This window comes from Pipra filicauda, unplaced genomic scaffold (genome assembly GCF_003945595.2).
Source record: "Pipra filicauda isolate LSUMZ 115617 unplaced genomic scaffold, ASM394559v2 scaffold558_size305803_pilon, whole genome shotgun sequence".
Classification (NCBI taxonomy): domain Eukaryota; kingdom Metazoa; phylum Chordata; class Aves; order Passeriformes; family Pipridae; genus Pipra; species Pipra filicauda.
The window spans coordinates 227,465-252,677 of NW_024104707.1; the positions used below are offsets into that span (position 1 = coordinate 227,465).

The 25,213-nt window shown below is 37.0% G+C and overlaps 1 protein-coding gene across 7 annotated transcripts in view; it reads left to right on the forward strand.

The window, feature by feature from the left end:
• Positions 1 to 23,412, forward strand: part of KIDINS220 (kinase D interacting substrate 220) — a 78,062-nt gene extending 54,650 nt beyond the window's left edge. The window contains exons 23-31 of one of the 7 annotated variants that reach the window (XM_027747578.2): positions 327 to 505; positions 4,145 to 4,371; positions 8,355 to 8,465; positions 9,329 to 9,385; positions 12,822 to 12,854; positions 15,722 to 15,862; positions 17,628 to 17,726; positions 18,819 to 19,067; positions 20,995 to 23,412. In XM_027747578.2, coding sequence (XP_027603379.1) covers positions 327 to 505; positions 4,145 to 4,371; positions 8,355 to 8,465; positions 9,329 to 9,385; positions 12,822 to 12,854; positions 15,722 to 15,862; positions 17,628 to 17,726; positions 18,819 to 19,067; positions 20,995 to 22,266 — 2,368 coding nt within the window. In that variant the 3' untranslated portion in view covers positions 22,267 to 23,412. The remainder of the gene's footprint in view (positions 1 to 326; positions 506 to 4,144; positions 4,372 to 8,354; positions 8,466 to 9,328; positions 9,386 to 12,821; positions 12,855 to 15,721; positions 15,863 to 17,627; positions 17,727 to 18,818; positions 19,068 to 20,994) is intronic. The other 6 variants (XM_027747574.2, XM_039387371.1, XM_039387370.1 and 3 more) reach the window with 6 other exon arrangements.
• The last annotated feature ends 1,801 nt before the right edge of the window (positions 23,413 to 25,213 follow it).

The window sequence follows — 25,213 nt, forward strand, 5'->3', positions numbered from 1 at the left end:
ATGTTAACTTCCCCTGACTTTGGATTTGTTTTTACTGATCTGTAAATTCTGGATCTGATTTTTATCTTCTGTATGGCTTCTTTGACATTTCTCTGAAGAATACAATTAGATCAGATTGTTTAGCAGTTTGAGGTTTTTTGCATATCAGAAAATGTTACATTAAACCTTCTGCAGACAGTGCAGTTCTTTATGGGTTCTCTTATTTTACAGAGAACAGGGAGAATGGATGCAAGTGTACTAGTATTTCACCCTAGAATATCACTATGTAAACAGAAGTCATACTCTAATAAATATGGCTTATGATGTATCTAATTTCACCCTCCCAGAATTTCAAAGAATATTCCTACAACTAAAGATGTTGAACCTCTACTTGAAATTGATGCAGACATACGGAACTTTGAAGTATTTTTATCCTCACGAACACCTGTTCTTGTTGCACGTGATGTACGAACCTTTTTGCCTTGTACTGTGAACTTGGATCCCAAACTGCGCGAAATCATTGCAGGTATGTTTTCAAAGAAATGGAAAATGACAATTCTATTATTTATTTTCATTTTAAGTACAGCTACTTTGCACGTTACCCAGAATACTGATTTGTTCATCAAATCGGACCTTCAGATTGTCTGATTTGACTTCACTGATTTAGCATCACTGATTTGACGGCATTCTGTTTCACTTAGTAGCTTTGCTGTAATGGCCAGATCATACTAGATTAAAGCCTCTGTTTTGGAGGGGAGAATCTTCTGTTCTTGCTTTGGAGACTGCTTTAGCAGATGGAGGAAAGCCATTCCCTCTTGTCCTGTCACTACATGTCCTTATAAATAGTCTCCATCTTTCTTGTGGGCTCCTATCAGGTGCTGGAAGGCTGCAGTTACATCCACCCAAAACCTTCTCTTTTCCAGGCTGAACAAACCAAATTCTCTCAGCCTTTCCTCACAGGAGAGGTGCTCTAGCCCTCTGATCATCTTGGTGGCCTATTCTGGACTCACTCCAACAGGTCGATGTTCTTCCTGTGCTGGAGACCCCAGAGCTGGATGCAGAACTCCAGGGGGGGTTTTACCAGGATATGTTTGGCTTTCTGGGCTGCAAGCTCATATTGCCAGCTCATGTCCAGCCTCTCATCCACCAGCACCCCCAAGTCTTTCTTGACAGGGCTACTCTTGATCTGTTCATCCTCCAGCCTGTATTGATATTGGGGGTTACCCTGACTCAAGTGCAGCGCCTTGCATGAGGTCTTATTAAACTTCATGGGATTCCCATAGATCTACTTCTTGAGTTTGTCCAGGTCCCTCTGGATGACATCCCATCCCTCAGGTGTGTTAACAGCACCACTCAGCTTGGTGTCATCTGCAAACTTGCTGTGGGTGCACTCAATCCCTTTGTCCATTAATGAAGATATTAAATAACACTGGTCCCAATATGGACCCCTGAGGGACACGACTCATCACTGATGTCCTTTGTGACTCTGAGCCATTGACCACTACCCTCTGGATGTGAGTGTCCACCTGATTTCTTATCCATCTAAAAGTCCAACCATCCAGTCCATTTCTCTCCAGTTTAAAGAGAAGCATGTCATGGGGGACCATGTCTAAGACTTTACAGAAGTCCAGATAAATGACATCTATAGCCCTTCTCTTGTCAACTGGCATGGTCACCCCACCATAGGAGGCCACTGGGTTGGTCAGGCAGGACTTACCCTTGGTGAAGCTGTGCTGACTGTCTTGGATCACCTCCCCATCCTCCATGTGTCTTGGATGATCTGTTCCATGATCTTCTCAGGCACAGAGGTGAGTCTGATGGGCCAGTAGTTCCTGGGGTTCTCCTTTCTACTATTTTTAAAAATTTGCAATTTATCCATCTCCTGATGCAGAGGGCAACCTCTCCTCCCCTCCTTCCTCCCCTGTCCCTTCTTAACAGCCTGTAGCCATCAATAGTCACATTCCAGTCTTGGGATTCATTCCCACCAGGTTTCCAGAATGGCAACTAGGTCATGTTTTTCTAACAGCATGGTGTCTTCCAGCTCCTCCTGTTTGTTGCCTATGCTGTGTGCACTGATGTAGAGGCACCTCAGCTGGGTTGTTGGCCATGTCACCTTCTTAGAGGAATGTCCCTTTCACTGGTGTTTCCCTGTTGGCTTCCGTTACCTCAGGAGCCCCTGGTTGATCTCCATAAGAGTTCAAGAGTGCTCCAGCACAGAGCCGCTGGCTGAGGGCCCTCACTAGCAGTGCGTCCCTCTAACCTTGATATGTCATCGCACAGCTTGTCATAGGCAAGCCTAATATTATGCCCCTCCCCTGTCATGTCTAGTTTAAAGCTCTGTGAATTAGCCATGCTGGCTCTCAGGCAAAGGCTCTCCCATTTTGAGAAAGGTGAATCCTGTCTGATGCCTGGTGCCCTGTAGGCCTTCCTGTTATCAAAACTGACAAAATGTTGGTGGCGACACCAACCATGGTCTGTATAGTGGGTCTATATATTTCTTCTTGCACTGCCTGCAAGGATAGAGGGAAAATAAGTTGTGCTCCAGATTCCCTCACCAATTGTCCCATGGTCCTCAAGTCTCTTTGGTTGCACTTGGACTATGCCTTTCAACTTCATTGCCTCCCACATGGAAGACCAGTAATGGATAGTAGTCCAAGGACCATATCAGGGTAGGGCCTTTCCTGGTGGTGTCCTTAACCCAGGCTCCAGGGATGCAGCAGGCTTCTGAAGGGGACAGCATATTGGACCCTCGGTTTCCCTTAGAAGGGAATCACCTACAACTGCAATCCGTCTTCTCTTCCTTGTGAAACTGGTCTTGATATGAGGTGTAGGCCTTTCAGACCCTTGGAATACCTCTGGTGTAATGGACTGTCTTTGTCATCATCCATTGACTGGCCTTTCACATCCAGAGCCTCATACCTATCGTACAGAGGCACCTGTGAGATTGGGGGTGGGGGGGTGGGGTGTCTGCTGCCCTGAGTGAGGACTTCCCTCCATTCACTCCTTTTTGAGATACTGTCTTAGAATCTTAGAATCATTAAGGCTGGGAAAAACCTCCAAGATTATCGAGTTCAACCTTTGACCAAACACCATCACATCAACTTAACTACAGCACTAAATGCCACATCCAGTTGTTTCTTGAATGCTTCCAGGGATAGTGACTCAACCACCTCCCTGGGCAGCCCTTCTAATGCTTAACCACCTCTTCAGCAAAGAAATTCGTCCTGATGTCCAACCTGAACCTCCCCTGGCGCAGCTGCCTTCTGCCTGCTGGGGGGAGGATACAGGACCCCCTGGATCCTGTTTTTTTTCTGGTGACTGTTCTGTCTCAGAGAGGCCAGAGCATGATTGCAATAGTTTCTCTGCTTGGACTCTGTCATGCTCCTTAACCTTTCTGCTTCCTCACTTAGCTGTGCCACCAGGCTGGACCAGGATCGTCTGCCTGGTCACACCCCACACAGCTGTTGTCTCTACTGCTGTCCAATACTGGTGACTGGCTCTGGCCCTCCCTGCAGCCTGAGACCTGGATGGGAGCTCTGTCTGGGTTGTCACACCCTTCCTGGCAAGTGCAGAGGACATAACTTTCTGCCTTGTGGATACCATATCTGAGCTCCTTCCCAGAGGGTGATGACCACCAGTGAAGCTCACCTCTTGAGTTGGTGGGGTGACTACACCCTTCCTGTGCACCTGGCTGTGCAAACTGCGTTGTTGCGCTCCTGGTCGCTCCCGCTGCCTGGGCTGAGGCATGTTGGGAACCTCAGTTTCATTAGCACCTCCTGTGAGAATATTGACAGCTCCTGGCAGGTCAGAAAAAGCCACTTTGTGGAGGGATCTGTTGCTCTGCCATGGAACAGACCAGCCTTGGAGCAGCTTCTCTTGGAGAGTGACAGGTTCCTTTATGCCATGTTTAAAAAAAAACTCTGAATGTTTAGAGGCATTTAGTATGCTACTTAAATTTATGCAATGAATTGTCCTGACTTTCTTAAAAGACTCCTATGTAGATGTGATCATCAGGAGAAATCAACTGAATGCAGCTGAAATTTGACATTCTGCTTGGTGAATTGTGATGGGAGTTAAATACACAAAAATGTACTGTAATGAATTGGCAAACAAATGAAAACTTTTCCAGATACCTCAGGCAAAATCTTACCTATTTATTTTTCAGATGTTCGTGCTGCAAGAGACCAGATGAATATTGGAGGACTTCCTTATCCCACGTTGCCTTTACATGAGGCACCTGCAAGAGCAACATCTCTGTTCAGTCAGCCCTCATCAGCTTGCTCTTCTACAACCTCCTTCAATGGACCTTTCAACAGCGGAGTTTTATCCCCACAACCTCATAGCAGTTACTATAGTGGTATGACAGGACCTCAGCATCCCTTTTACAATCGGGTAAATAATCCAGATCCAATTAACATTCTTCTGATTTAATCTGGTAGTACTGCAGATGTCATCTATAAAATAGTGAAATACCCATGCAAGTTTTATTTAGGAGTTCAGAAAAGTCCAAGAGTTGACAAATCCAACAGTAACGTTCAGTCACTGTTGTCTGGGAGAGAAATGTGGTAAAAAACAAATTAACAAAGGGAAAAAAGGTCAAATCATTTTGACACTGCTCAGTTGTAGGATATTGCAGGGCTTTTTTTGGGGGAGGGGTGGGAGGGTAAACTTTACTCAATTGTTCGCGTACTCACAGATATTGAAAGGGATCCCAGCTTTTTCTTGGTGACTTTTGTTAAAACATACAGAAACTCAAGTGGGGAGCTACATTACAAGAATGTATGTCTGTCTTCCCTTTTGTCTCTTTTTAAAGTTATTCTGTGATCTTTTTCCTAATCCGGTGTTGCACTAATTTAAAGGAATTAACATAAATTGCATAAAAAATATATTTTTGAGCTATTTGTGGGCCTCAGAAAACGTAATCCTGGGAATGGCTCACCTGAAAATGAAATGAAGTGCTTTACTATATAGTCAAATCGAGTCTAAACTTTCTGATTTTGTAGGATGTATTCAGTATTTTTAAACTTTATTTTTAAATTTTTTTTTTAGTACTATCGTAAAAAAAAAAACATAGAGAGCTGATATAAGTCATAGCTTACTTCTATCTACAGGAAATAGCCTCAATTTTAAGTAGATTTGATTGTAGGTAAATGTATAAACTAGTAAGCTGAAAAGTATATTGACTTATTCCTAAATCAGTGTTTACTAACCAAAGCAAAAAAAAAAAAGAGTACATGTAGCATAGAAGTTTTTAAGTTATCTATTCTAAAATTATCCTTATATACCTTCAATACAGTGACATACTGTTTCGCTGAAAATAATGTAAAATGACGTATACTTTGAAGTGGTCCAACACTGATAAACACTTGTCACATGAGTATTTGTGCTGATACTAACTCAGCTTCGTTAAAATAGGTGTTTCATTGGAAGCCCTGTTTTTGTGTCTGTTTTGCCCTGTTTTGTGTTGCTGTACATGACAAGGTTTAAAGTCGGGGTGATATACCGTTGAAACCTGTATGGGTTTTTTTGGCTCTAATAAGCATTACAGAAACAATTATTCGTGAGTCATCAGCTGTTCTTACAAGTGAAGTACATACACAGGCTTAGAGGTATGCTTACTTTTTTGCCTGCTGAAGACTAAAATGCTTCAGTTTTGGCCTTTCTCTCTGGAATTTTATACTACCCTTCTAAAGTATAATTGTTTTTGGTGTTTCACTTACACATATTGTCAAGAGAGCTGAATTCATTACTTTAGACTCATGAAAGTACTGTCATGAACACCACATACTGAGATAAGTGATGAGAACCTTTTAAGAGTAGGAAATTCATCCTGAAAGACTGTTTCCTTCAGCATTTTCAATCATATTTCACTTCTCAGGTATTTGTAAGAATGGTGTTTAAAAAAAAGGATAGCAATGGAAGAATAGGCTCTCCCCAGTGGAAGTTTCCAAGAGAAGTCTTGAATACTGGTATGACACAACACAATGGATTCAAATGCTTCTGTGGAAATGACTGAATTTTATTCAAAACCACTCTGAGTTCTGGGGATATGTGCCACATTCTGACCAGTGAATGGTTCCTGCCCTGTTGTCTTTAAGCATTCATTTGTGCTTAACAAAGAAACCTTTGAGCTGTTGGGGAAAACACTCTGTTTATTTTTAGGAAATACACTTTTTTATTATGTATGTTTCATCTTTGTTCTTTAGATTCTTCTGCGTTATAGACCTTGAACTTGCAGTGACATAATCTATTAATTTTTGGTTTAAAATCCCATTCTCCCTCTGAGTAGCTGGAAAGGAAAAATAACAGTCCTATTTATCAGGTCTTCAAACTTAGCACTCTGGCTATCAGTATAGGACTGTCTAAAATGTACAGTTGACCACTGTCTAATGGCCTGGCTGCAAGCTGAATTCAAGTTCATGTTCTAAGAACTGCAGCTCTCATCGATCATTGTGAAGATCATTTTTCTTATATGGAAGGTCATAGCAGTAAGCAAGTCTAATTGGGATTTCCTGGGTGGGAGCTAGAATTAATGGTATGTGAGTACTTTTTTTTTTAAAAAAAGGAGAAAATTCTCTGATGTCTTGAAAAAATAATAACCACTCCTGTGTTTTGTAGGCTATGTGCAGACTTGAAGAGCAACTCTACACTGATTTATACCCAATATGTACTTATATTGATATCATGTTTTTATGATACCTGTATTATACTTCAAATGAAGATTGAGTCTGTAGTGTTCAAACCTATAATTGAAAATTAATCCCACAGTTGGGAAGCAGTGGAGTAGCTGAAGTGGGTTCAAGACTTGATTAGAAATTATGGAAGAACTGTGAGATAATTGCTTTAGTGGACAAATTTTTTTCCATTGCTTTGTAGTTTGATGTCTTGCAACCAGCAAGTGGGTGCTTGGTGTGTATTTCAGAGACCAGGCACTGCAGTGAGAGCTGGGCACTTGCATTGCAGTATGATCATTGAGCATTTCATGCTTGGGGGTTTTCCATGTGGTTTAAAACTTTTAGTGGAAAACTGATGCATTAGATTCTTTCTATACTAACCAGTTAATGTAAGGCAAAGGCTAGGTATTGGTTCTACATATTTAAACCAAACCAAACTTCCCCTTTTAGACTGTTGGTTACAGTGCATATCGTGTAACTTCGTACGTTGGAAGAGCATATGAAATTTCTGTAGTTATTGCGTGAAAGTGTTCAGAGTCTCCCTCTAGCAGCTAAGAATATGGGACCATTTTTATTTTCCATAAAGAGCTTGAAGTTTTAGCATATGCCATCTACATAAGTGATACCTTCAGACATTAAACTTAAATTTCTTAATTCATATAGGGCTCCTTCTGAATACAGAAGGTTTTTTGTCCTTATTGACAAATCTAAAGTGAAATATTTCAACAAATTTTACTCTGCCCTCATAGATTGGCCCTTGAGTTATACAATTATTTACTTTTTACTGAATTTGCTGCAGTAGATTAATTAGAATCTTGTCATGTGCAGAAACACAAACCAAATAATATAGTCTCTTGTTAAATAGCTGGATAATACAATTTTGGAAATGCTATATATAGAAATCTACAGAAATCTGTAATACAGCCATTGTTTTGAGACTTTTTTAGGTTTTTGTGATTTTTGTTTGTTTGTTTATTTGTTTGTTTTGGGGGTTTTATTAAGAACTAGGTAATGAGTTGAAAGCAATGAGTGCTATAATTCTGCTTTTTCTAAAGTCTAAATTAACATTGTCCTTTAAAATGATATTTGTATTGAACAACATGCATTAATATATTTCCAACAAAACAAAGCTCAAATACTGTCAGCTATAAGAATCTATTTATAAATTTATAAAATCTAGCATTTGTGGAAACCCTCAGATTGGGTACCACAGATATGGGAAGTTCTAGTGATACTATTATGTGTCACAGTTTTTGTTTGTTTGATACAATTGTCTTGGCTATTATTAATGATTGCAGGTTTTACTGAGCATCTGATTTTGAGTTTAGAAGGTCAGAGAGTGAAATTGTCAGAATTATCCTTAAATTATCCTTTTGCCATACTCAAAACACATGTTAGAGTGTAGCTACCAGAAAAACCATTCCAGCTCTGTTCCTCCAGAAAACCATGCCAGAGCACCTGTTGGCTCTGAGGAGAATGAAAGGGTGTCAATTGCTGAGGGATTTTGAATAACTCACTACAGAGCTTTTGACTGAATTCTGTTCAATGCAAAAAGTAAAGAAAGCTATTAGTTATTTCTCTTTTCACTTTATTAAATTCAACTAGAGGATGTGTTTTGTTGAAATGATTTTTATTTTATTATTACATTTTGATTTGTGTAATTGTTTGTCCCTTTTTTGTTACATTTTTTTTTTTCCATAGCCATTCTTTGCCCCATATCTTTACATGCCAAGGTATTACCCTGGCAGTTCTCATCTCATCTCACGTCCACCACTAAAAACGAGTTTGTCCAGAGATCAGAACAATGGCCTAGTAAGTATTTTGAAGGGTAATTCAAATACTAACCTAGACAATAAATATAGTGAGTAATGAAAATGAAGGTTATTAATGATGATTCTCTATTAGACAAGTATAAGCTTTATATTATAAATATTTTAAGCAAAGGTATTATTAACATGTAATGTAAAATGTATTTTGTTTTAACTTTAGAAATTCAGTACAGAGGAAAACAAATTCTAACATCCATATATCAAGATTTAAGGAGTAATACTGGCAAAAAATATTTTAATGAAAATGCCAATTGTACTATAATACTGAAATTGATGTAGTGTAATATTGTAAGAAAATGAGTGCTACTTGTAAACTTGTTCCATTTTTTTTAATAATATGTCATGAATTCTTTGACGTATCTGTAGAAGATAAAATTGCATCCTTTAATGTTGTAACAAATACTAGAAACTGGAAGGTCAAATTAAAATGTTAAAAGAAATGTAAAACAAAATACATTTTATCCTAAATGTTTTTGCAAGAACATATAATTCAACTTTACCCATTGAAAAGGAGAAATGAGCAGACGTTTCTACCTTCCTATAGAATAATTAATTTCCTTTTTAACAGTATTTATTTTACTGACAGATGGCTGTTCAAATGGAATTATGAACTAAGGAAAGATAAAAACGTAAAAGCCTCACTTGTCCATCACTTTAATTCTAGGATATTGATACAATGAGCAAAGTTGTTAAAAGGTTGTAAAAGCTTTAATCACTTAAAGAAAACAAATGTGTTTCTGTTGAATTATGTATTATTATGAGATCATTCTCATTCACTGTTTACTTCATAATTTTTGTTGAGCCCTTGATCATTTTACCCAAACCATAATATTTTGTTGTTGTTAGGATGTTATCAAGGAGGATGCTGATGAGGGGCTTCCTTCACCCACAGACCCCTCAATGGTAAATGAGTAGTCTTGTGGTGTGGAAATTTTAGCATCTCATTGCTTTTTCAGCAGTAATGAGTCTGCATTAATCATAACTGCAGTTCACTAACACTGCATCAGTGGCTTTGGTGGGCAAATAGAGTAGTTGAAAACTAATGTAGTTCGTGAATGAATTTAAGAGCTAATATGTCACTTTTAAGATGTATTCTATTTTCCCCTGTAGTTTTCCCCTTGCCTTTCTCAGTAGCTGTGGTGAGCTTTCAGTAAAGAGTGTTGTGGTAGCTAAACAGAGTGAAGAATGACAGCTGGTCATTCAGTGCTTAAATTTTAGAAGTAACTGTGTTTTTCTGCTTCAGTCAACTCTCTTGCCCGAACCCTACTTCTTTATTTGGTGACATAAAGCTATTGAAGGTAACACTGTATAAAGCAACTTTGGATAGAAATGGGAAAAAAAGAAATTGCTGGCCATAAGCTTATTCTTGAGTCAGAATACTAACAACTACCTTCTCCATGATTTCTGTTTGTTTTATCCTGAGTATTCACACAAAGAAGTCATCTTTATGATATAAGTTTTAACTCTAATTAATTGTGATCATGATTTGTTACTGAAACAAAGAGGTTCACATGACTGTCATGATTCTCTTAATGTTTGCTGCCGATGGTTCTTGGCAATAGATATAGTTTAATCTCAGTTATTTTTTCTTTTAGTAGATCATTGCAAAAATGTCTTTCTGTTGTTATGCAATGAAAAAAAAAAAAACCACAAACTCCAAACTGTATTTAACTACATGTAACTTTCACTGAGCAACCATGTATGGGTGATGCAATGGAAAATGTACCCTGAAGTTCTCTCTCCCACATTATTAGCTACCTTCTGTGAAGGGAGTAATTTTCCTTGTAGTATATTTTTGAAGATGCTGAAGTCTTCCCTGTGTTTGATTCCTTATCTCAGTATCCCATTCTTTTCCCAGACCATTGAAATTTCTCAAAAAAGAACTTTCTCAAAAGTATTAGAGTGATGCCTGAAGTGTGTGTGTATCCATGAGTGTGAAAAGGGACACAAGCCTGGAAAAGTGGGATTTAGTCTCAGGGTAAAGTAGTGAATGAGTTCCAGCAGCAGGGCTGGACCTGGTTGCTCTTCAGCTTGCTGCTGAGTGTGTATCTTAAAGCACGCCCAGGCTGCAGCTTCAAACAGCAATTTAAAAGATTCCTGTAAGTTATGGAATCTATTACCTGTAAGTAAGGAAGAAAATACAGGAGTTAAAACATTAAAAAGAAACTCTGTGAAATTATGATAATGCAGGATTTTATTAGATCTAATTTTGAGTTTAACTTATACTACTGTGAATCTGTGTAGTGCAGCACATCAGATCATGTACTTTTCTAAGACTTAGTAATATTTAACCTATGGTGTAAATCTAAAACTTTGAATTTTTTTTGAAGTCTCTAGGTACTTGACAGGAATATTTGTTAGTCAGGATATGATATTTTGTGTGATGCCTTGTCAGGGTTTCACCTATTCTAAAACAACTTCTTTTGTCAACTTTATTGAATTTTCTGTGAAAAGAAACAGTATTATACTTGTGTTATTTACTACAATTACCTGTAGATGATGGGTACAATAATTTCATCCACCTATTTAGGTAGCTCTTAATTGATGGGTCGTTGCTGCTGTATAAGTGATACAACTTTACTTATTAAATGGATTGGTGCATGCAAAGTAATTAAATAAACTAAAAAAACTGCACAAAGTAGTTAATGAAAACCAAGATGTGTAATTGATTTGGTGATTGAAAACAAGAGGAGCATGTAGAATCGAAATTGTCTTTCATGCACAACTGGCAAGGAGCCAGAAATGTTGCAATTTTACTTCTGTGTAAAATAGAAAATAACCATTATTTTGGATGTTTGAGTCGTAACAGGGCAAAAAAAAAGGATTAGTCAGGAGTATAATTTTTTCTATATACAGATCATCATTGCTGCTTATTGCCTGAGTTGACAGAGTTGTGTTGAGGCTATTATGTGATCTAGTTAAGGCTTCAGTGTTGTTGTCAGTCTGACATTGGAGTTGGTTGGCCAAGTTCTGAAATTTCAGATCCTAATCATTAGTCCCATAATATCAGCGTAAGTCTACATTAGCTTAGTAGAAATGAGGAATATTTTGGGAACAGTCATCCCGTATCGAGAATTTGATACACCTTCTACCACTTTCTATGTTTCTATATTTCTATTCGTCTATATTTGGATTCTGTTGTTGATGATAAAACTTATCTATCTCAGACTGTAGTTAACTGTTCTTTGCTGAATGGATCAAAACATAGGTGTCAAACTGGTAAGTTTACCAAATACCATCTATTTAGTTGTATTGGCATGAAACTGCATTGCAAATTTTAGGCTATTGGCTTAAATCACTAATGGAAATAGTCTTAAGATATCTTTGACAGCCTTTGACATCTGGGATGGAGGCAAACATGCTTTTCTGCTGGTTTTACTGTACAAATGCTTATTTCTGAATAACTTTTGAGTGCTCTTTTGAGGAGTTTGTAGGTGGAATGCAGTGTTACCAGACATGGAATGGTAACACAGAATGGCTCACAGAATCCTCTATTATGTTAGAAATCAAACCAGCATTAGCAGTGCTAATCTGTAATAAACTCGATTTTATGCTTTAGTTTGCATTGTTAATTGTGACTAGTTAGGGTGCAGCTTGTTGTGATATAATTACTTTGTTTGTTTAAATACATTTTTTCATAGTGCACTGAATATATAATCCCTTAAGATGTAGTTAATATGTGTGCTTTGAATGAGAACTAATGTGGCCCAGAGCATATAGTATAGATAGATAAATATCCAGCACTCTGAGAAACTGGAAGTAATTTGCAAAGTTTTGAGCAGGAATGAAAATGTATGGCATGGGAGTTTTCTTACAGATTTTCCAGTGCTTTTATGTAGCATTTTTGTGCTTTGAATATTTGTTTTCATAACAAATAACTTTTCAGTTCTGTGGGTGGTGCTGGTTTGCTTTTTTTTTGGCTGGTGGCAAGGGTAGTGGGCAGGTTCAGTTATACAGAAGTTTTAAAAGCTATTCGAGATACATCAGTGGTATAATGTGATCTTGAAATGACCAGAGGATGTTTTATTAAAAGCAGGATTTTCCATCAGAAACATTATATAAAACTTTTATGCAAAAGAAAATATAGCAAGTGTTGGGTTTTTTATGAGTGCAAACCACAGTAGTCTGCTCATAGGAAAATAGTACTTGTATAGCATATCCTCAATGTATATTGTGAAGATCTGTCTTAGAAGTTTCATCACAGTATGAAAATATCCCATTTGTGTCCTAACACTGATTCCCTCTGTTTACTTTAAAGCATGTCGTCTGTATGTTCAACCTTTGTGATGTCGCTTTAAGCTGTTGTTTCTTTTAATTCTGTTTTGTCCTTTTCTGAAAGCTGTGTGAATCTGGGTTAAACAAAAACAGACAGGTACAGCCACTTTCTGTGAATTATCATTCACTTGTTTCGGAGTCATTTCAGAAGCTCTCATACTGGCGCTTCTTGCTGGGCTGTCTGTAAACTAATGCTCATTACTAGCCTTGAGGTTTGTTTTGACAAGCTGCTTTTAGCTTTTGCATGGCAAATACTTTTCAGACTAATGTTCTCTAAGCATCTCTCACAAAACCACTAAGGCTGAAAAATGTGTCAGTTTAAGTACAGTTTTAATTCACTTACATGATGACAATATCCCTAAAGCTATTACATTACTTATTCTTCAGAGAGTTCTTTTCATAAAGAATGATTTGGATTAATGTGCATCTATTTCAAACAGTTCACACTTTAACAAAAATAGTCTAAATATTTTAGCTCTTTTATGTATTTCTTTTTATACACAGAAAGCAAAGTTTCTAAACTAAGTCTTCATGCATGCAGAAAGAATAGCTTGTTCTTGATTGCTAAAAAAAACATTTTGATCTGAAGGAGAACTGTTAAATTAGAAGTGTTTAAAACTTCATTTATTTCTAGATATATCATAAATGTATTCAATAGATTCCAAGAACAAAGGCAATTGCTTGCATACATTGCTTAGGGATCATTTATTTTAGTAGTGCTGCAATGTAATTTTGGCTACAATGGTTTCCTTTGTTTTAATTGATAAGCTTTTTTTCAAAAAATAATTAAGATTTAAATTATCTTGTCTTCATTGATGTTTTATCTAACTCGTGCCAATAGTAAATAGTGTGTTTGTGGGGAAATAATGGACAAAACCAATATTCTGAAGAAAAGCTGAAAATAAAAAAAAAATGATTTTTTAAAAGGGAAAAATAAAGATGTTCATAAAAGTATATGATAAATAGTTTATGGGTTCTGTCATCTTCATCAGTTTGATGGTTGGCTTGTATCCTTAACGTGATGTAGATTTTAGATGTGCTAAAAGTCAGACTAAATTAAGACATAAAATTTGTCCTTTAGATGCCTGTATGATAACTAATTAGGTATTGTAGGCACCTAATTAGGGATACATTGCAGAATCTGAAAAGTAGCTGTCTTGTCCTCAGAAGGAATACCAAGCCCTTGCCTAAGAGCCTAGACTGGACTGGAATTATGATGTCTAATTAATGCAATAATTTAGGTAGACTGCCTTCCCAGAAAATGGGGTATATCTTTTGTTTGTGTAGTATCCGGTGGACATCACACTAAAAAAAAATTATAAATGGTCACAGGAACAAAGATTAGTGCCCCAGCTGTTTCTAGGCAAGTGTGTGAACTACCAGACTTAAATTCCCAACAACCTCCTGTAGTGTTCCCAAAAGGAGTTAACAGCTATTTTTAAGTCCATTTCAAGCACATCTGGCAGAGAACTTGTGGGAATTACATGTAATATCATCTAAACTTTGAAACTGTGAGAAGCTTAGCTGGGGAGAATGCCTACCTCCCCAGATCAGGACATCTTTAACAACAGTATGTCAGAAATTACTCTGAGGTTAAATGACAGTAGATAATGGAGGTTTGGATTGCTGCCTTGGAATTACTATTTGAATAAATTAATTGTAAATATCCTAGTTTAGATAATTCAGATATTGTTAATGGCATTCTCTATGACGATCCTTGGTTTTCATAAGCAATATATTTAGATCTATTAATTTATATTAATTCTAAAAGATTAAACAACTTTGAAGTAATTAAATAAAAATGGGGGGAAAGTATTGCAATTATACAACCAGTCTTCATTGGTGATTTGATTAACTGAACTGTGGATAGTCAAAGTGCATGTTTACATCCCAGTGTTTATGCATGTGATGATGAGCTCTGAAGCTTTAGAAGCTCTTTTGCATCCTCCTGAAATGAGCTGTTTGGTGCATGGTCTACAGTGCTGAAACCAAAACTTCAGGAAAAAGCAATGGTGCAGCCTCCCTCCCAGGAGGAGAGTGTACTCTGTACCTACATAGGGAGTATTTTATAGCTGATAGAACGGGTTCTGATTTTGCTTTTAGATGTTTGGAATCACTGGTGTAACTGCACAGGTCCCCATCCAAGGAATATGTGGGGGTTTTTTGAGAACATACTGTCTTAGTGTACTGACTACATGCAGATGCATTTGGTTTGGTTTTCCACCCTTTCTTTGAAATTCCCAGAAGTTGGCAACATTAACAGGACAACTCCTGTGTTTTCAAAGCTGAATGATAAATATTTTCTACCTAAATCTTGCCAAAGTTTGAGATGTATGAAGCATGCTCATAGTATCTTGGAGGGCAGTTGCAGTGCTGATGAGTGTTTCTGTACTGTGGTACACAGCCCCTGGGCTGATCTTGCATAAATGGAGCTGAAGGAACATCTGGAAAATGGACAGATGTTGCTAAAATTACCCAAAGAATCCAAGTCATTGAGGAGTTATGTTTTAGGTTACCTTTGTCTCATACTAAACCAGGAGTTTTTAAAACAGGAAGATCTGAGTTGTATCTGCATTATTTGAAAAAACCAAACATCCCAGAACTAAACTAACCACTAAAATCAGGGGGAAACTTGTGAGTGAAAGTGCATTTTAAATTGATTAACCCTTACTTAATATTTCTGATTTTTATATTTCTTTTCTTAACATAATTTAGGAGAGTTATTTTGTCATAGAGGCAAGACACAAGATACTGGGATTTTTTCTTGTATAAATACCTATAATAAAGGTTTCCCAATATATAGATATTCTGATAGCAATTAAAAATGCCTGTGCATTCTTATTCTCATCTCTTAATTTTAAAATGTAGTTGAACACAGCTTGATTTGTGTTAGTGTGTATTGTGAAATTCTAGGTGTACTGAGTACTCGAACAAGTCTTACGTGCACGTTTTCTCACCTTACAGGGAACAGGACCAGGATCAACCACAGGAGGATCACATGTGTCTCTGAGCACAATGAGCGTGGAAGCTGTGTGTGAGAAGCTAAAGCAGATAGATGGTCTGGACCAGAGCATGTTACCTCAGTACTCTGCAACAATAAAAAAGGTATCAGTGGAATTTCATTAATGTATTTAGTACCTAAATGTGGAGCTACACAAGGAAAAGGAAATACTTAGTTGCCTCTCTTCTTGAAAATGTTTACTGAAACACATCAAATGTCAAAACAACATCCTAACTTTTGTGCATGCCAAGTTTGGAGGACATTTTTAATACAAGCATTTATTTTTGCAAGAAAATGTGCTCTGGCAAAAGGGAAAAACAGTCAGAAATATAAATGCTGATGAGACTGGTTATTTTGAGAATAGAAGCGAGAAAAACGTTTTCAAAATTGCCATGTATAATAAATAGATAAAAAAGGTTGCAAATGTGTTCTATCTCCAGGTAGCAACATCCCTTTTTTTCACTGTGAAAAATTGGCACATCTCTTCTGTTGTAAATGAGTGGTGAAGATGGTTCCATTTCTTTATCACAGTCCATATCTATTTGCTTCAGAAAAAGGCCACTGTACATTTTTCTGCTACTGTTCTTTTCTCTGATAGATACATTCGAACAGAATAATTTTCTCCTTTATTAATTTTTTTTTCACCGTTCTGTGTGAACGTTTTTTTTTCACCTTTTACAAAGAAAGAAGGGAAAAATACAAAGGTTGTCATTAGTGAGTGTTTTTGCTGAGCTCGCTTTGTCCTGGAACCTATCATATCTTAACAAATACAGGAAGGATGTTGATTCAAAGATTAAGAGACAGGTTTAAGTTGCTTAAAGCAAGAAATAGAATGTTAGATTGCAGGTCATTAAGCGTAGCTGCAAAAAATTTCAGTTGCTTCCGTTGCCCTAGAGTGTGAAAAGAATGTGCTCATCAGTTATCTCTAACGAGATTCCTCTTATTTATATTCTTGCATTTCTTACTGTAAAAAAGAGGGATGAAAATGGCTCAGCCTGGTCTCTTTCCTGGTTTGATTTAAGACCATCTGCTGGGATATGGGAACAAAACCATTGAGATCCCTCAGCATAAGCATAGCTCTCAGCTTGGGTCTTCCATTTTCTGACTGCTCTCCTAAGACATGGTTCCTCTTTTACATTCTGTCCATCCACTGATATGTGGTATAAAGAGAAATACCTCTCATTGTTATGCAGTTGAAATGGTTTTGTATTGAATTTGGTGCCTTTGAAAGTTAAGCACTATATAAACATGCCTAATGTAAGGAGTCACCTTTCTGGAATATATATGTTGTTTAGGCACTTTCTTTAGAAAGAAATCTAGTCTTCTATCCCTGGGTATTTCTGATGATGGGAGGAATGTAAGCCTGTATTATGCAGACAGGAAACTTGATGGAGGTAGTACTTGATCTTAGATGCCTTAAGCCAGGGGTCGGATGATGCCTGGGACTTCATTGTCTGATTGTCTTCAGATGCTCGGGCATCTACAGTCCAATTGTTCTGAGTCAGAGAAATTTAGGCAGATTAATGTGGTTTATTGTCCCTGGAATTTTCTACCAATAATGTGTTGTTTCCTTATGTCGGTTTATAGAATGCAATCATATTGCCTTTCATATACACATTTTTAATGTATATTTATATTATTATTTAATATTTCCTTTTTTTCCCATGACACATAGGTGGCTCTTATCCATCAGCAATCATCAATAAATGTACTTCTATATAATGTGGTTTTATAAAATTGGACTTAAAGAGTGGTGTTGGGGAGTTTCACTAGTAGTCCGCATCCAATTTTAATTACCTTTTTAGTCTGTTACTGCCATGCCATAAATCTCGTATCTGTAATTTACATTGTTTAGTTTTATTGTTTCAGGCAAATATAAATGGTCGTGTCTTGGCTCAGTGCAATATTGACGAACTGAAAAAAGAAATGAATATGAATTTTGGTGACTGGCACCTCTTCAGGAGCATGGTAAGACTTTCTGTTCAGTATTCAGGTCATCATAAATTAGTCTTTTTCAATATGAATATTTTTTTCTCCCTGGTTGTTTTCTTTTTGTCATCACCTTTAAGTTTCTAAGTATTGTCTTAAAACATGCATACATCTCTTATTTTGTTACTTTGTCTTTTTGTCTTGAGCACTAATGAATAACTGCTTCCCTATGGATTTGCGTCTTAATTGATTGTAAACTCTGAAGTTTTGCCTCCTCTTTTTGTAGGATCTGTTTTTTTCCTTTATGGGTTCCCCTTTCAAATTTATCTTTTTTAATGAAATGGTCAGAACTTAACTCTTTTTGAAGCCTCTGTCCTTCTGTTAAAAACTACTCAGAGAATTCGAAGTATGTGTAATAATATGTGCAAGGACTTAGACAGCCAGGCTGTTAGAGGTGTGTGGCCCACAGTTGAATAAGCCTGATTTTTAAAGGAACTTAAGCTGAAAATCAAGCCAATAAGATAAATGTACAGTATTCAATTGACACATACTTGTATAATATAAGAATGCTGCATGCTGTTACTGAAGCATATGTATAGATTTTTAATATCCCCCATTTCCTTCCTCCCAGTTTGAAAGTAAATGACAGTGTTACAGGAAGAGTTACACATCACAGAGAACTGTGTTTTCTCTTAAGTATTTTTAGACTATTGCCAGTTTTCTTTCTGAAAATAACAGTTTATCTCTCAACTGCTAAGTCAGTCTTGAAAACACTGAGAATTACACAATGAGATTTATTGTTAGATAAGTAGTGTTTGGTTTTGCTTTTAAATTTATAGTTTTTCACTAGTTTAACAAGACTTTAAGTGTTTTTGTGATATGAATTCTTTCAAGGGTCTGAGCAGTAATAATAATTTTTAAATACAAAGAATTATTAAATATTAAACTGTGATTTGCAGTAAAGACAATGAATGCACTAGGTCTGTGAACAGATTTTTCTTTGCACTTTTCCATGGTCACAACCACATACGCAGGTATATTTTTACAGTTGTGAATTCCTCATTCCTCTTTTTAATAGAATTCTTGTTTGTCAATTTTGGGAACTATTTCTGTTTCTTTTTGTGCGTTAAGATACTTGAAATGAGAAATTCTGAAAATCAGGCTGTTCAGGAAGATCCTCGTGGAGCAACTGAGCACGTTACAACTGCGATTCCTCACAGTGAACTTACTCGCCGTCCTGGGCATAACACTGAGTTGCCTCACACTGAGCTGACAGGTCTTGCCGGTCAAGCTCCCTACACACTTAACTTCAGCTTTGAAGAACTCAACACAATTGGTCTTGATGAAGCTCCTCCCCGCCATAGTAACTTAAGTTGGCAGGTATTTAGTAGAGAAATGTATTCTGCTTGCTTATCCGTATGGAAAAAAGGTTTTTTCCATTCTTTCATAAAGACAGGTCAAGAAATATGTCTGCTGGGATGGTTCAGATACTTTCAGTTCTCCATTTTGATAAAGACTAGTTCTGCAGAGATGTAAACTCTAACCATACTCTGTGAATCAAGGTCTTTAGTCTTTACTATCTGAAAACTTTTCATCTGTTCCATAATCACTCTTCATGAAAAAAAAACGAAAGCTGTCTTGCTTTTCTCATCTAGCTTAGGGTAGTGTCATGCAAGACTTCTGTTTATCATAGTATTCAGGTTTTGTGTATGAAATATTTCAGCTAAGTGCTAGCTAGGTGCTATGCTGTTCAAAGGATTACAGATATATTTGTTAGGTTTTTTAAAACAGACAGCTACAGTTCTCCATGACATCAGAACCTTGTCCTGACAATGCATAACCTATTCATAGACTCCAGAGCTGACATCCTTCTCTATCTCTAATTTCTGCTATAGGTTGTGGTCATTTCTTTTCTGTAACTTATGAAATCACCTGAAGTGTGGGATTTTCATTTGTCTTTATGAAATAAGACAAATCAGTTGGTAACTAAATAGTGGTTAGAATTAAAAAAAAAAGCAAACAAAAAAACCCACCAAACCCAAACATTTTAGCAGTTTTTTCATCTCTGGAAGTAAATTAAAAAATCTTGAAGGTTCATGAAAATAAAAAGACACCACAAGTTACTAACTATAGATGATATTTTTAATAATGAAAACTGTCCATGAAAATAGGTTTGGGATATATATCCCAGAGATAGATGTCTATCCCAGATACCTCTGAATGTGTGCATGCATGTTTGTGTGTATTTGTAGGGTCCTGATTACCCTTACTGCCCATTTCCAGCAACAGACTATTAGTGTATGTTTTTCCAAACCAAAACTGGCATTACTCAAAGTTGTTATATTTAAATAAATAGTACTTCTGATGCCCAGTTATCTGAAGTTGAATCAAAGGAATGAGAAAGGTAGTTTGTCCTTAAGAAAACATTAGAATTGACCTGTTGGAATTTTTTAAATCAATACTGATTAAAAAATAATATTGCTGCTTCTCTGCTGCGGTGGGTTGACCCTGCCTGGACACCAGATGCCCACCAAAGCTGCACTGTCACTGCCCTCAGCCGGCTCAGGGAGAGAAAATACAATGAGAGGCTCCTGGGTCGAGATAAGGGCAGGGAGAGATCACTCACCAGTGACTGTCATGAGCAAAAGAGACTCCACTTGGGAAAGTTAGTTTAATTAATTACCAATCAAATCAGAGTAGGGTATAGAAAAATAACGACAATTCTAAAAGCAGAGGAGGGGGCAAAGAGAAATATGTTTGCCAGAAAACCAACTTTTCTGAAATCAGCTACATGCAATGGCATTTTGCCAGGGTGTATTGAAGTACGGGGTGGGGTCTTTTAAAACAGGTGGAGGTAGGGTGGGGGTAGAGTGGGGGTCTTTTAAAAACGTTTTTGAGAGATGTTCAACATTTAGATGAATTCTTCCTGTCTAATATAAAATGCTAATTTTGTAGATGTACAAAAATGTATTAGAAAAGCCCATCTTGACATACAAATTCAATTCTTATAATTATATACTCAGAAGTTAGCCTCAAATGCACTGGATAAAATACTTGTTTTGTGGAAATTTTCTGTTATGGGGACCAACAATAAGAATACTTTGTAAGTTTAGTGAATGTGTGTGTGATTGCATATGTATGATTATAGTAAACATATTTTAATTATAGCATTGACAATTTGCAGCAACAAAAAGAATAATTTAAGCACATACTTAACGGTCTGAGTTAGTTTATTTAAGATCAGTAAAAGTAAAAATAGTTCATTTAACTGTTATCTCTCTCTCTCTCTTCTTTCTTTTGTTTTCAGTCACAAACTCGAAGAACTCCAAGTCTTTCAAGTCTTAACTCTCAAGATTCTAGTATTGAAATATCAAAGCTTACTGACAAGGTGCAGGCAGAGTACAGAGATGCATATAGAGAGTATATTGCTCAGATGTCACAGTTAGAAGGAGGTGCCAATTCTACTACAGTGAGTGGGAGGTCCTCCCCTCATAGCTCAAGTGCTTTCTATATGGGGCAGAGCACATCAGGGGGTTCCTTGCACTCCAGTGCAGAGCAGGAAAAAGGAAAAGATGGTGAACAGAAACAAGATGATGGAAGGAAGTCCTTCTTGCTGAAGAGAAATGATGTTGTTGACTACAGTACTTCAGGTGTTTCTACTAGTGATGCATCTCCTTTGGATCCTATTACTGAAGAAGATGAAAAATCTGATCAGTCTGGTTCCAAGCTTCTCCCAGGAAAGAAGTCTTCAGAAAGAACAAGTATATTCCAGGCTGCAGATTTAAAGCTTAAGGGAGTTACTCTCCGGTATCAGAAACTTCCCAGTGATGAAGATGAGTCCGGAACTGAGGAATCAGATAATACTCCTCTCCTTAAGGAAGGTAAAGATAAGAAAACAGATATCAAAATAGAGAAGCAGCCCAAATCTCCAGAACATGGTTCTGAACCTATTAGAACCTTCATCAAAGCAAAGGAGTACTTGACAGATGCCCTTTTGGATAAGAAAGATTCATCTGACTCTGGTGTAAGATCCAATGAAAGTTCTCCAAATCATTCCCTCCATAATGAAGGAGCAGATGATTCTCAGCTTGAAAAGGCAAATCTCATTGAGCTTGAAGATGACACTCACAGTGCAAAGAGAGGAATTCCACACAGCCTTAGTGGCCTTCAAGATCCAGCTGTGGTTCGCATGTCTATTTGCTCAGAAGATAAGAAAAGCCCTTCTGAAAGCAGCCTGATAGCAAGTAGCCCTGAAGAGAACTGGCCAGCTTGCCAGAAAGTCTATAATTTAAACAGAACCCCTAGTACAGTCACCTTAAATAACAACAGTGCTCCAAGCAATCGAGCTAATCAAAATTTTGAAGAAATACAAGGTATCAGAGATCCATCTCAAATCATCCTGCACCCTGGCTCAGGTTCCAATCCAACTGCGGTTCAGAATGAGAACCTGAAGACGGTTGCTCACAAGCGGAGCCAGCGTTCAAGTTACAGCAGGCTTTCAAAAGATTCATCAGAGCTTCACACCGTTGCAGGCTCAGAGGGGGCTGGTTTTGGAGAAGAGAGAGAGAGCATCCTGTAAAAAGCAGCCAGGTTAAAAAGAGTTTGCCCGTGAATTGTAGCTTACTTGGAATTCTGTGTCAGTCTGTGGTTACATTAAGCTTTTTAGTTCAAGCTTTCAGTATTGTAATAGATGGTCTAGATTATTTTCAGTCATTTTCTTGGAGAGAAGGAGTAGTTTTTACAAAAAGCAAACTACTTCAGACCTTCCCCACTTATAAAAGCCGTACTTGTCAGCATGGAAAACCAGTTCTTTTTTAAGACACTGTGCAAAGGTTTGGTCAGGGGCAGATGTTACAGAGTAAGTATGGTTTAATTATGAAAATTATGATGTGATTTCTGTTGGGATGTGTATTACTTATCCCACCTAAACATTCCAGTTAGTTCTGCATACTTGCAAGTAAAGTTAATACTGTCCATCCTTGCCATTTGATGTATGAGATGCCAGAATATTAATATCACAACCCGTGACACCCTTATCAAATTTTGCGTTGATTTATGGATTGATGTGTGCAACATATATTGCATATGTTGAAATTTGAGTGTTAAGATACTTCTTTGGCTATATGTGTGCTTTTACTCTTTGTATGTTCAGTAATTGCAGTTGACTTTGTGATCGTTGGGTAAAGTGGTGGTAAGGTTTGAAAGGAACATTGTCTTGATGTGTCACTGGAATTGGCAGTTATTTATAAGGTAATACGTTATCACTGACTTAGTGGATCTGTTATTTATTGTACGTACGTAATTTTGCAGTCACTAAATAGATGGTCTCAATAGATGCAACCAGCTGAGCTACGTTAAAATATTGTAAGGATAAGGTATGAATATGATGTCTGAATTTAGGAAGCATTTGTAGCTGTGTGTGGTTTTTCCTTGGTACGGTGTTTATCATTTGGTCATGGAAAGAAAAATAAGCAGTGTTTGCCGTTCTAAAACTAATACATACTTTTTGGAATCTTGTCAAAGCTGTACGCCAGCTTCTTTACTTCTGAAGTACAGTGTTTGAAGATTTTTTTATCATCTTAAGTAATGTACCTGAATGATGTTGTAGCAAATGCTTGTACTGTCCAGTGAAATCTGCATGGTTTTGAGGAAGAATTGTTCAAACTAGAGTCTGCTAGTAGAAAGAGAATAAAAAATAAATTGGCACATTGGGCTTGTGTCCAAATTTCTTCTTATTTGCGGTATTTTGTTTCTTTACTTGATAAAAATGTTAAATCCATAGTGTTTTGGTTAAAGTACTTTACAGATTTAATTTTTAAAAATGCATTAAAACAATATCATTAATAATACATATAATCATTAGGTATAAAAATACATTTGATTAATGAAATTGGCAGAGCAGATGTTTCTAAATGAAGTGCTGTGAGCTGCAGAGAAGTGGCCACCTCCCACTAGTCCAAAGCAGTAACCCTGCTGTTTGTGGCAGTTAACATGTGCTAGTAGCTGTGTGAAGCTTTGTTTATGTCCCACTGTATCTCCAACCAGTTGCTTCCCGAGGGACCATGTGGTCTTGGCCTTTGTTATCCAAATCAAGAGGATGCATTTCCATGCCAGAGTCAACAGAAGAACTGGCTTTTTATCCAGGCTCTCTGTTTTTTCATTCCACGTACTTGTACTTACAGGACTGGAGATGTGATCTGTACGGTTTTGCATTCTGTTGAATTGGTGTGTTGTTTGATTGAATTAAAATTTACTCATCAGAGTGCTACAGAAGTACTGGAAATTTATATGCACATATCTCTATCTATTAGATTGACAATTCAACCGAAATGCCTCCCAAAACAAAGTCCACAAAGCCTGCATAGCTTCATGGTATTTTGCTGAATCTTTGGGAACATTTTTTTGGGTTGGGTTCTTGCTATTAAAAATAAAAGTACATTACTCTGCTTTCAGAAATTTTTGGGATGCTTTTTACGGAAAGATACTTATAAGCATTGTTTTGCAAGAGAAGACAAGTGTAGCCTTCTTCGTTTAGACATATTCAGTTTTTATGAAAGATACTAACTATTTCAAATATTTTTGTTTAAGTCCTCAAGTAATCCAAATGGATGAATTACAAATTTCCAGATAGTTTTGAGGTCTTTTTCTTCCTGGAAGTTTTCGACTCTTCATAAAAAACCAACATTGGGATAAAATAGGCAGTTGAGTAGAAAACCTCAACGTTTTATCTTATGTTCACTAATACCAGTGTAGTTCTTTACCATCATTAAGAAACAATAGTTATAAGCAAAGTGTCTGTAAGATGGCACAGGACATAATGTAATACTCCTTTTGGGTATGAAGATCCATGTCACGTATGGGATGTGGGTACCTAAAATCATTTTGATTCCAAACAGCAGTTTGATCCTGTTTCATTGAACTGCTTCAGTTGCATCATATATCATGCAGGCTGTAGTTTATATCATTAGATGTGTTCATGGACTTGTTATTTAATGCCTGCCTAGCAAAGTTCCTAGAATAAGGAAAATATGAATCCTTCCTAGCCAATTTAAAGATAATATGCCACGAAAGCTGGTTTTTAACAGGACAGTAAATCTAACTGACTCTTAGAGTCTACTTGCTTAAAAATAACTACACAGGGTGCATTTTTCTTCTCCACTGAAGACCCTTGTAAAATTTCTTTTATACAGGTGTTCGTAAGCTATCAGAAGAAAATGTTGTACTGTGATAGAGGGAGAGAGGAGAAAAGAAAGAAGAGAGAAATGGAATACTTACTACAGCACAGTAGTAAGAAGTGTCTTTTAGTACATAACAAGTATATGTGAGTTACTGCAAATGTTAAATGATTTTTTCACATGTAGAATATGACAGAATAACATTTGCAAGAATTAAAAATACCCTGCAGTTTCCTAGCTGAAATTAGTTCTTTCTCTACCACAGTTTCTATGGTTACTTGCTTGCTTAGTTTGTTGCACAATTCTTGGAGTTAAAAAACCATAAACAATTTCCAGTGTTGAAATATTAAA